The 12,475-nt window shown below is 46.4% G+C and overlaps 1 protein-coding gene across 1 annotated transcript; it reads right to left on the bottom strand.

Moving 5' to 3' along the window:
- Nucleotides 1-5,761: 5,761 nt before the first annotated feature.
- On the bottom strand, nt 5,762-7,137 carry LOC306736524 (nuclear factor 7, brain-like; the record flags this gene model as incomplete). Its single annotated transcript, XM_079218169.1, has 2 exons — nt 7,024-7,137; nt 5,762-6,951 (listed from the first exon to the last, which is right to left on the bottom strand). The coding sequence occupies exon 2, from the start codon at nt 6,932-6,934 to the stop codon at nt 5,762-5,764; it is 1,173 nt and encodes a 390-aa protein (XP_079074295.1). The 5' UTR covers nt 6,935-6,951; nt 7,024-7,137.
- Nucleotides 7,138-12,475: the final 5,338 nt, after the last annotated feature.

The raw sequence follows: 12,475 nt of genomic DNA, 5'->3' as shown, positions 1-12,475 counted from the left end.
GCTCAAACCACAGGCACGCTAAGCAAACACCTGTGGCTCAGGTGGAAAAGCAAGGCCTCTCTGGCCGAGAGAAGGAGCTCTTTCTCTCAGGATCAAGCCTCTCAGCATATGGCCACTTGACACTCCGGCGGCTTTCGACTGAAAGCTGTAATTTTATTGCAGAATGTCGTGACAGTCTTTCAGCCCTCTGATGTCGAAACAAGAACAAAGTGGAAGAATCCACAGAAATGCAGCTTTAATTGTATAGTATATTTATATTAATCAATAACTTCATATGAAATGTCAATAAACAAAGAATGTGTTTAGCACAAACAAAATAGTACTTTTCCGCCATGAAACATGAAAAATGTATCTGGAAACATGCTTTTTGGGATTTAGTTCATGTACCTATAAACATAGAAATACATTCCCGGCATTGTAAATCACAGTTTGACATAAGTGATCGACCAATTGTTTTCTTTTGTTTTAATGTCAGTCATTTTAGGTGTTGATGTTGAACCATTCATTCCCTCCATTAACATCGTATAAAATCCTCCTTCAAAGAGTTTTAAGTCTGGAACTGAGACGACCAACGACGAGATGAATCGTGAACATAAAACATTGATTCTCAGAAAAAGTGGAAAACCGAAAACAGGCAACGGTACAAGACTGTTATTTTAAAGGTGAATAAAACATTGCGTGTGGAAACTCGTCGCCTTTGAATATTCCTGAAAACTAACCGTTGTCGATCTGAAATGAAGATACACGTTCCTCCAATGTTTGTAGAAACACATTTCAGTGAACAGTTTTCTTAAAATAAGAGAAACTTTCATGTTCACGGATCATGAGAAGCATAAATGTGACTTTATATATCTTTGTGTGCTTGCTGGCACTGATGGTGTGAGATGCATCAACCTTATTTTTTCAATAGTCTGCCTCCAACAAAAGTAAGAAGAGCCTCAACTGAATTTGATCAATGATGCGGGACACATGAGGCTTCTGTTCCATCAGAGGAGGAAACCCTTTTTTAGGTTTTTAGGTGTTTATAAAGTAGTTTTATGTGTTCTTTGCTCAGGCTGCACAGTTGTTTTCAGCCGGCTGGACAGTCAACTCACAGAGTTCCTGCGTCTTCGCAGTGAGACATCATAAGTACAGAAGCTGACAAACTAAATATTTAGTGAAGCCTCGTTGACAACATGCGTCTCCCAACATTATTAATGTTCTTATCCTTAAAACCTTTATTCACAACCAGTGTTGGGGGTAACGAGTTACAAAGTAACGGATTACAGTAACGCTATTACTATTTTAGGTAACAAAGTAAAGTAACGCATTACACTCAACATATTGGTAACTACACTACTTTACTAGACCTCAGGAACGCGCTTTCCTGCGTTACCCAAGACATTTCTACCAGTCCGAAAAGTTTTCTTTTAGTGGCGCGCGAGTCACACGACACTTCCTGCATGAACAATAGCAACAAGCTGCTAGCTAGCGCTGCTGCTGCTACTGCCCGCGACCCCTCTGCCCAAGTCGGGTGTCGAGCCTGGTCCCGCTACCTTCGGTGGTTTTCGGGGAGCTAGCGGAAGTTAACAGAGAGCTAGCGGAAGTTAACGGAGAGCTAGCGGAAGTTAGCGGGGAAGTGACGGAGCGCTAGCAGGAGCCCCAGCCGGCTACAGCGGGGAGCTAACGGGGACTCTGACCGAAGGTAGTAGCGGCTCGTAACCCGACGTTTACGGTAGATTGTTCATGCAGGAAGTGTCGTGTGACTCACACGATTATTATTATTAGAAATTACATTAATGAATAATAATAAATTATTATTGAAAATTGAAAATAAAGTGATGAAAGGGCCATGATGTTTGTCCATGTATCTTTGCAGTTCATTTGGACATTTGCTTAAAAAAATGGAACGTAAAGTAACTAGTAGTGAAGTTACTTTTCAAATACAGCAACTAGTAAAGTAATCTAGTTACAATTTTCAGAAGTAACTAGTAACTTGTAACTAGTTACTTTTTCTGAGTAACTACCCCAACACTGTTCACAACCTCAGGCCAATTCATGAAACCTTGAAAAATACTTTCTATTTCACAGCACAAACAAAATGAACAATTCTTATTTAGTTTGTTAAAGGAAAAAGTCTTTATTTGATTCCAAAATGACTCATTTTCTAGCTCCACGTCCAGCTTTTCCTCAGTTTGATCCCCGTTCTGGTTCTCACATTTCATCACGCTTGTTTGCATTTGTTTTGAACTTAAGAACTTCCTCAAATGTCTTAAGACGTGAATCTTGGTGAACTCCCTCTGACACACAGCGACTGCAACCACACAACGCGTTCCAGGAAACAAGTCAATCACAGCGTATATACAACCGCTGGCGTTTTCCTTCGCGACGACAACACGACGCGACGCGGCCGCGGTCGGCGCGATGGTGCGTTTGTTTTTTCTTTAAACCCCAAATCTTTTTGTTTATTTTCCCCAGCGCTCTCTGAGAAAAGTCCCGTGTTCCACGCTCGCCGCGAGGGTCACCACGTGGAGGCTTAAAGCTCACCGAGCGTTTTTCCGAACTTGTCACAGTTTCCACGTCTCGGCGTCTCTCTCGCTCTGTCCGACGAGCCTCGGCCCCCGAACCGGAGTCGACTCGCTCTGCAGCCGCCGCCGATGAGGAAACCAGGCAACAGACTCTCCGTGTCACATTGTTTGGCCCCCCTGCAGCCTGTAAACTCCTCACCGCCGACTGGATGTTCTCAATTTGTTCCAAAAAGGGGGCACTGGAAGAGCATCTGGTGCGAGTGGCATGCAGTAAATACAGCAGCACGCTCGCTGGCTCAGGGTTCGGTTTCAAGTCAATTACCAAGACCCAGAAAAACCACAAGACGGGGAGCAGAACATGTCAAGAGAGCGGGGCACATCAGGGCACAATGAAGGGTTTGAAGAGCTCCAATGTTTCGAGTGCTGCAGTGAGAAGAAAAAAAGGACTCATTTCCAAGAAGTAGGGCGCTCAGCTTGTGTTAAAATAACGACTGAAAAACTGTGATAACAGAAATAAACTGTAAAACCAGAGAGAGAAGAGCGGACGACACAAGGAAGAAGATGATAAAGAAGTATTCAGGTGTTTTATTCAATTTAAAGTCTGTAAATGTCCAGAAGTATTGTCATCAACACATACAAAGCTAAACTCTCTGATATCTTATTCTCTGTGCATTTGTAATTAGTTGTATTGTTAGAGCAGCATGTTGCTCCAGGTGGAGCTAGTTTCATCCAGCGGGTCCCAACCGAGGGGTCGGGACCCTCCAAAAGGTCACCAGATACATCTGAGGGGTCCTGAGATGATTAACAATAAATATTGACTGGAGGACTGATGCATTTCAATGAACATTACATTTGTACTGCTGTATTTGTACCGGGTTACCGCAGACAACACACACGAGCTGCTGCACTACTTCAACAAGAGCTTCTCTTTGAGTATCCAACAGTGAAGCCTCAATATAACCTGCAGATTTCGAGCCTTCCAGCCCTCGAAGCTTTGCCTGCAATTTCTTATTTATGTGATGAATTTAACCAGCTGGCGACACACAAGGTCACGCAATACCGTTCACACAGACCAACGTGCCATCTTCTTCTGGTTTGTGCAGCAGTGAGACACCTGGTGAACAGGATTACTTCTACACACAGTTTTAACTCACAGCAGATGACGAGGAGCTGAAGTCTGGAGGGGAAACTGACGAGAAGCAACCAGAGACAATTGTTCTGCTCCTAAAGGGACAATTCACCAAAACAAGCTGTAAACGAGCCGTAAACAAAGAAATCCATTGGAGGTTTTCTTCTCTCAGCTGCTGTTAGAAGTCGTCCAGAACTGTGCCAGAGCAGACCGACAGGAAGCACGCGGAGCTTTCTTTGATACACTACTTATTCCAGGGTAGTTCTCAGCTTTTTCATAATATCAAAGAGTATTAAAAAACACATTTTCTGCCATGAGAGCAACGCTTCAACCCAGTCAGCAGAAAAAAAGCGTTTGCTTCGTAAGTTTCGGCAAACCACGGGATGTGTTGAAGGTCGATGTTTCTGAACCAAAAATATGTTCCATGAATACATTCAATGTAGCGTCACTATGTAGCGTCACTATGTAATGTCACTATGTAGCGTCACTACGTAGCGTCACTACGTAGCGTCACTATGTAGCGTCACTATGTAGCGTCACTACGTAGCGTCACTGCGTAGCGTCACTGCGTAGCGTCACTGCGTAGCGTCACTACGTAGCGTCACTACGTAGCGTCACTACGTAGCGTCACTACGTAACGTCACTACGTAACGTCACTACGTAACGTCACTACGTAGCGTCACTGCGTAGCGTCACTGCGTAGCGTCACTGCGTAGCGTCACTGCGTAGCGTCACTACGTAGCGTCACTACGTAGCGTCACTACGTAGCGTCACTACGTAGCGTCACTACGTAGCGTCACTACGTAGCGTCACTGCGTAGCGTCACTGCGTAGCGTCACTACGTAGCGTCACTACGTAGCGTCACTATGTAATGTCACTATGTAACGTTACTATATAATGTCACTATGCAGCGTCACTATGCAGCATCACTATGTAACGTCACTATCACGTCACTGTCATGCCACGTGGTGACGTTACATAGTGACATGACATGTATGACATGACATGTGTGACGTCACTATGTTACATATTCACAAGTGTAAAGTCACAATGTAACAACACACTGTAAAGTCACATGTGTAAAGTCACAAGTGTATAGTCACAAGTGTGAAGTCACAAGTGTAAAGTCACAATGTTACGTCACAAGTGTGAAGTCACAAGTGTGAAGTCACAAGTGTGAAGTCACAAGTGTGAAGTCACAAGTGAAAGCCGAGTGCATTATGTTAGAGAGCATGCAGATATCTCGACGGCAACTCACATCACAACAATCTAGATTGATAAGTAGAAGGTGGGAGGAACAAATATGTATTTTTTATTTTGGGGTTGAACTGTCCCTTTAAACAAGATGCTCACATCAACACGTTAGCATTTAGCTCAAATGAAGCTCTGTGCCTGAGTGTAGCCTCGCAGTCTTCCATGGAAATACATCAATGAGGATCCCAAACAGCTGGTGGGAGGTTTTTCTCATTTAACACAGCTCCTTTTGTAACTTTAATTATAGTGGAACCATTCCATTAGTGGACTTTGTGACGGCCCACCGACACAACAATCCAGCCAAACCACGAATATTCTATATTTCCTGCCATCTATACAAACTCCCACCCCCAATGGTGTGATGTTTTATAAACACAGCGGCACATTTCCAACAGGACGCGTCTCCACGGCTCACAGCTATGGAGGGCGACTCGGAACAAATTGACTCTTTATTTTATTGGTCTAACCTCACGGCAGACGCTGTCTCGCTGTGCGGTTTTTAGCAGTGTCACTCACCCTGTCTGTCCAAACACAGCAGCCTACACACCCGTCTGGCTCAGGGAGTTATTCTGGTCGTTGCGTGGTGACGCCCGGGGGCGGACAGGAGCACATTCAAAGAAAGGCTGCGGAGAATCTGGACTTTCACCATTTATTGACAGATCAAGATTATCTAAATCAGACAAAGTGAATAGTAATGAGTATGAAGAGTAAGCAGCAAGAAGAACCTCCAGGCGTCCCTGGTATATCACAATCATGAGAATGGAGCGGACTAGCATCATGAAAACAACGTAACATGAAGCCTCTGGCCTCGGCTGTCGAGGAAGAGAAAGGCTTCTTTTTTTTATGTACACCATAATAATCACCATGCTCTTTATCTCCATGGTGACCATGATGAGTATTTACCTTTATAGAACAGTATTGTCCATACTACAGACCGTATGACTCCCTTCCTCTGGACAGACTCTGCAGACACACCCATTAACCAGAATGTACTGTCTCCTACCTCGACATCCCAGCTGTGAGTCCCAGAGTTAAATCCCTCAGAGCCCAGAACACAACAGGATTTATCAAACCTCTCTGGATTATCAGGAAGCTTCTGTCTCTCTCCTCGTCTCACACTGGTCAGATCTTCAGACAGGATGAGTCTTGGATGAGCAGTGTTTGGGTCCAGAACCAGAGGAGTGTAGGAGACCAGGTCCTTCATCTTGTTCCAGATGTTGAAGGTCAGGTTGCCCAGGTGTTTGGCCTCGTCTATCAGAGCTCCTGAGAGCAGCTGTGGATCCTCCAGCAGGGGGCGCTGCTGGACTCGTTCCACTGCAGCCTTGTAGTTGTTGAGGAATGAGACGTCTTCAGCTCTCAGCTCGTCCTCTGTGGCTCTGACTGTGTCTGAAAGAGCTGCTATCTCTCTGCTCAGAGCCTCCATCTTCTCCTTCATCATCTGACTCTTCTGCTCCTCTTCCTCCCTCAGTGCAGCCATCCTGGCCTCCTCTTCCTCCTCTAGAAACTGGTGAAGCTTCTTAAACTGATCCTGAATCTTCCTCTCTGTGCGTCGGGCCTGGACCTTCATGTGTTCTGCTGTTTGATCAAACTTCACTTTAACTTGTTCAAAGACCTTTAACTTCTCCTTTAAGGGCTCCAGAGTTTCCTGAAGCTTCTTCCTGAGTTGTGGAGCAGCTTCATCGATGGGTCGGAATCTGTGGTCGGTGTGTTTCTCTGAGTCTCTGCAGACGACACACACTGGCTGCTGATGGTCCAGACAGAAGAGTCTGAGTTTCTCAGAGTGCAGACTGCAGAGAGTCTCTGGATCTCTCAGGTCTCTCTCCAGTAAGAAGGACTCACACAGGTTCTTTAACGCCAGGTAACGAGGTGGATGTTTCCGTGACGATAGTGTCCTACAAACTGGACACTCCTGAGTGTGTTTCTCTCTCCACCATCTCTTCAGACAGTCTTTACAGAAGCTGTGGCTACATGACAGAAGAACAGGATCTCTAAAGACTTCCTGACAGACCAGACAGCAGAGATCCTCCTCTGATCTGGAAGCCATGTTGTCTCTGAGTGAAGCTGAAACACAGAAAGTACATGAGTCATGGCTCCCTCCTCCTCTATAGCTTCACTGTGTTGAGTCAAACTCACATTCAGGGTGTGGAGTGTCAGCAGGTTGAAGCAGCAGTGTTGTAGTGTTCCTCTTTTCTCTCCTGCAGCTGAACTCACTCAGATGAAGTTGTTAGTTTGTTCTGAAGGTGAATCTGATCGTCTGGTTTTCAGTCTGCATGTCTCTCTTCAGTGAGGACGGAAGAGAAACTGTTTCCTGGTTCGTCTCAAGTGAGTCCGATAAGGGATGGAGCTTAGTCAGACCTCCTCCGCTGTTCGTTGCTGCTTCACATGTGACACTGAGGGGCCAAACCAACAGCATACGGGGGACAAAAGGTGGGTGAATGACCTGAACGTAGTCTATATCAGATTCGATCAGTCGTCCACCCCTCCCCCCGTCCAGTCCTCCCTGTTGCTGCAACCCTCATTGTCTGCACCACATGTAGATTGCCCTTCCTCTTCCACCCCCTTCCCCACAACACTTGCCCCCTCCACATTCCTCATACACTACACTCCATGACAAGCACCCCAACCCCCATCAACCTACACCCACCAACTTGTCCCTCACAACTGACCAGGTGAGAAAAGAACTATGTAAGTAACCCAATGTGTTCACTGGCTTTAGAAACAGTTTGACAATCAGTGCAGCTTCAGGACTCTGATCACTGTCTGGTTCATCTTCTCCCGTCCTACAGGCAGAAACTAAAATCTGCAAAGCCTGTGGTGAAGACTGAAAAGATGGACCAATGAGGCCAAGCTGGATCTACAGTCCTGCTTTGCCTCCACTGACTGGAGTGTTTTTGAGGCTGCTGCTACAGACCTGGATGAGCTCACTGACACTGTGACATCATATATCAGCTTTTGTGAGGACATGTGGAAAAAAAAAACCTTCTACACATATAACAATAACAAACCCTGGTTCACTGCAGGACTCAGGCAGCTTGGTCGGGCTAAAGAGGAGGCCTACAGAGGTGGGGACGGGATTCTGTACAACCAGAAACACACTGATGAGGGAGATCAAGGTAGCTAAGAAGAACTACAGTGATAAGCTGGAAACAAAGCCAACGATCCCTCGTCAGTTTGGAGAAGCCTGGAGGTACTCACGAACTACAAGAGACCATCCCCCCACTGAGGACAATCACTGTCTTCTACTATAGGTTTGAAAATCCCACTTCCACCCCGCCCAACTACCCCATCACCAAACTACCACCTCCACTCTTTGCCTCACCTCTCCCATCCCCCTACTGGACCCATCTGAAGGACATCACAGGGCCTCTGCTGGACCCATCTGACGGACCTCAAAGGGCCCCTGCTGGACCCATCTGACGGACCTCACAGGGCCCCTGCTGGACCCATCTGACGGACCTCACAGGGCCCCTGCTGGACCCATCTGAAGGACATCACAGGGCCCCTACTGGACCCATCTGAAGGACCTCAAGGGCCCCTGCTGGACCACCTACAGTTTGCCTACCGTGCAAACAGGTCAGTGGATGAAGCAATCAACATGGGACTGCACCATATGCTGCAACACCTTGACTCCCCAGGGTCATATGCAAGGGTTCTGTTTGTGGACTTCAGCTCAGCATTCAACACCATCATCCCGGAGGTTCTTCAACCCAAACTCTCTCAGCTCACCAGGCCAGCCTCCACCTGTCGGTGGATCACAAACTTCCTGACAGACAGGTCGCAGCAGGTGAGGCTGGGAAAAATCACATCCAGCACCCGGACTACAAGCACTGGCGCCCCCAGGGATGTGTGCTCTCCCCATTGCTCTTGTCCCTCTATACCAACGACTGCACCTCAGGGTTAGGGTTAACCCTCACACCCTGTAGACCCCTCTCACCCTGTAGACCCCTCTCACCCTGCAGACCCTCTCACCCTGTAGACCCCTCTCACCCTGCAGACCCTCACACCCTGTAGACCCCTCTCACCCTGCAGACCCTCACACCCTGTAGACCACTCTCACCCTGCAGACCCTCTCACCCTGTAGACCCCTCTCACCCTGCAGACCCTCACACCCTGCAGGCCCTCATACCCTGTAGACCCCTCACACCCTGCAGACTCTCACACCCTGTAGACCCTCACACCCTGCAGACCCTCACACCCTGCAGACCCCTCACTGGACACAATCTGTTCACCTGCCCCCCTCTGGGGGGCGCTACAGAGCTCTGTACGCCAAAACCACCAGACACAGGAACAGCTTCTTTCCATTGGTCGTCACTCTGATGAACAGTTATCAGACTCCTACATCTGCACTATTTTCACTTTTTTTTTGGCACTGTTGTCTTTAATGTCTTTTTTTATATTCATCTTGTTTACTGTATACAAGTACGAAGAGCTAAGTGAAACCGGAGTCAAATTCCATGTACGTGTCAACTTATATGGCCATTAAAGCTGATTCTGATTCTGACAATCAATGCATAGTGACAATCCAAAATACTGATTTGTTGCTGGACATGTAGACTGATAGAGTGCAGCAGGCTGTAGGAAAAGGTATTTTCATGTTCAAATTAAGTAAAACCCTTTGAATATTCTGGGAACGGGGGACCGTGGAATATCTTAGTTTTCTCTCCTGATTGAAACGAGGGGATACTATATAAAAGAGTACATGGGGTTATTGTATGAAAGGGTACAGGAAATATTGAATGAAAGTGTACCAGGGGATAACACATGGGACGATACATGTTATTTCACAACTATCCTGGCCAAAATTATTGAGATTCACGATATATATTCCCAGTTATCACGACTATATGCTTGAAACTCTTAAATGTCTCTTACAACACTGGAATCACTTTGCCCTACATTGTGTTAAGAAATAACTATTTTATTGCACAGATGGGTCACAGTACACAACCGTTGTGTGTCTTGTTTTTTGTGAACATCCTCTTTGAAAAACATTCCAACATAAATAAGGTAATCACAAAACATTATGTTCTCCTGCATAATTAAAGGATAAGTAAATAAATAAAAAAGCAAAGTTGTGCAAAGCAAGCTTCACCATTAAGCCTTTGGGCCACCAGAACCATCAAACAAACAAACTAAAGACCCGGACAGCTCCTTGATCATGACTATTACAATGTCTGTGGGCGGCTACCAATTTATCTTAGAAGTCAAAATGCAGCATGATGTTCATTTAGTAAATGATGGTCCATTCAGAGTCAAACAGACCATGAAGCAGGGGATGCTTTAGGGCGGGGCTACCAGGTGATTGACAGGTCTCTACGTCACTCCTCCTCAGTCCAGATATGGTCACTTCCTGTTCACTGGTTGCAAACTCGAGGCTTCAAAACATCGGTGCACAAACCAATGAGGTTTTCTCCTGGACAGTCCGTGGGCGTATCTGCAGTACCGATCTGTGCACGTATGTGACGCTGCTCTTCTGGTTGAGGTAACACCATCGCCCTCTCTAGCACCATGCGACGCGTAACACGACAGGCCCAATTGGAGGTGATGTTGATCTCTGCAGTAAACACCTTTTAGACGGAACTAAAAACATGTGTGTATCCTCTTGTCTTTATTGAGTGCACGCAATTTAGAGATGTGGAGTTGATACGAGTGCTAACAGTTTCTGTCAGTTACCTGCAGCCGACGATCCTTCAGAGAGACTGGCACCGCTGCAGCACACCTGCCTGAATGGAGTTGGACCGTGCCATGTTACCTCAGCCAGAGGGGTGTCCTCAGCGGCCAGGCTATTCTGCACCACTAGGGAGAGAGGTCTCCTCTCCCCTTCCAATTAACATGGACTCGCCGACTGCTGTATACCCTGTGGGAGATGGCTGGGAGTGTCTCCTGCTTTCATGGAGACCTCATTATGTTTGTCTTGAATTCTAGTTTTTCATTATTTGTCACTTTGTTAAGATGTTGTTCCCCATCCTAAACCTGTACATATTATTGGGGCAATAAAAACTGTGTCTTAAGTCACTCCAAATAGCTCCATTGTCTCTCCAGCGTTCACAGAGTCAATCTTTAGTTGTTCTGCTTCGTGGAGAGCGATGCAGCGTCACACAGCTGAGACTGAAGTTAAAGTTAAAGACAGTTGCTGCTTTGATTTGTTGGTTCCTAATGGGTCTCTTAGCCTCAATTATCTGCATATAAAGTCAGTCTGGCACAGTTTGGGCTGAAATTACAACTACAGTGTTAAATGGCTGAGAGAGAAACAACAGTATACTTTGTTAATGCAGCAGAGATGTGTTGGGCTGCGGGGCATATTTCACAATTAAAGCCAACATAAAGCTGCTACTGAGCCTCCTCTGTGCTGCGGCTACTCGGCCGTCACCGTCACTCACATCCGTCACTCACATCCGTCACTCACATCCGTCACTCACATCCGTCACTCACATCCGTCACTGTTAAGTCGAATCGACTGGATCGGGTTGATTTTATAGGTGATCCGTGACGGCCTCGTGTTATCCAATCACTTCTGTTCATCCATCACACGGAGAGACACGGGTTGAGAGGAAAGAGAAACACTGGACCAGAACACCGGCTCAGGTTTCAAACCACCGGAGACCCTCCTCGACTGCCAAAAAAACAAATTTGAACCCAAGCTTTCTGGCTGCTAATTAAGAGCGTGGCCTAAACGCAATGTATGACACCGAGCTGGCGCTGCTTGTGGCGTCATAAATGAATCTGGCAAAGAGTTTTAGAATCAAAACCAAGGCCCCACTGTCCTCCGGCGAAAGGAAGGGAAATAAAAAAATTAAAAATCTGGTTTTCACGGGATCGACCCTGTGAACCCTCTCTCCAGTTTCTGTCCTTTCTTTTTCTTAATATGAAACTTGAAGTTGCAGAAAAACAACAGCAACAGTTGTTTAATCTCTGTTTACGTTCATGTGACGGCGCCCTCTCATGGCCGTAGGAATTATGTCTCATGTCTATCAGTTTGGTGACGTAATATCAGTGGTGGACCATCAAGGCCTGTAAGCCTTCTCTGCTGGCCTTGTAGTTGTTTTTCACAAATAAAATACATGTATTATAATTGTTTTTCCCTATCAGCTAATCTTCTTGTTGCACAGCTTTTGTCTGTTCCTCAGCTCCTGTCTGTTCCTCAGCTTCTGTCTTGTCTGTTCCTCAGCTTCTGTCTTGTCTGTTCCTCAGCTCCTGTCTTGTCTGTTCCTCAGCTTCTGTCTTGTCTGTTCCTCAGCTCCTGTCTTGTCTGTTCCTCAGCTCCTGTCTTGTCTGTTCCTCAGCTCCTGTCTTGTCTGTTCCTCAGCTCCTGTCTGTTCCTCAGCTTCTGTCTTGTCTGTTCCTCAGCTCCTGTCTGTTCCTCAGCTTCTGTCTTGTCTGTTCCTCAGCTCCTGTCTTGTCTGTTCCTCAGCTCTTGTCTGTTCCTCAGCTTCTGTCTTGTCTGTACCTCAGCTCCTGTCTTGTCTGTTCCTCAGCTCCTGTCTTGTCTGTTCCTCAGCTCCTGTCTTGTCTGTTCCTCAGCTTCTGTCTTGTCTGTTCCTCAGCTCTTGTCTGTTCCTCAGCTTCTGTCTTGTCTGTTCCTCAG

Source organism: Taurulus bubalis, assembly GCF_910589615.1.
Source record: "Taurulus bubalis genome assembly, chromosome: 5".
NCBI classification, from domain to species: domain Eukaryota; kingdom Metazoa; phylum Chordata; class Actinopteri; order Perciformes; family Cottidae; genus Taurulus; species Taurulus bubalis.
The sequence above is the reverse complement of the archived record's forward strand: the minus strand, read 5'-3'. Positions and strand labels throughout refer to the sequence as shown.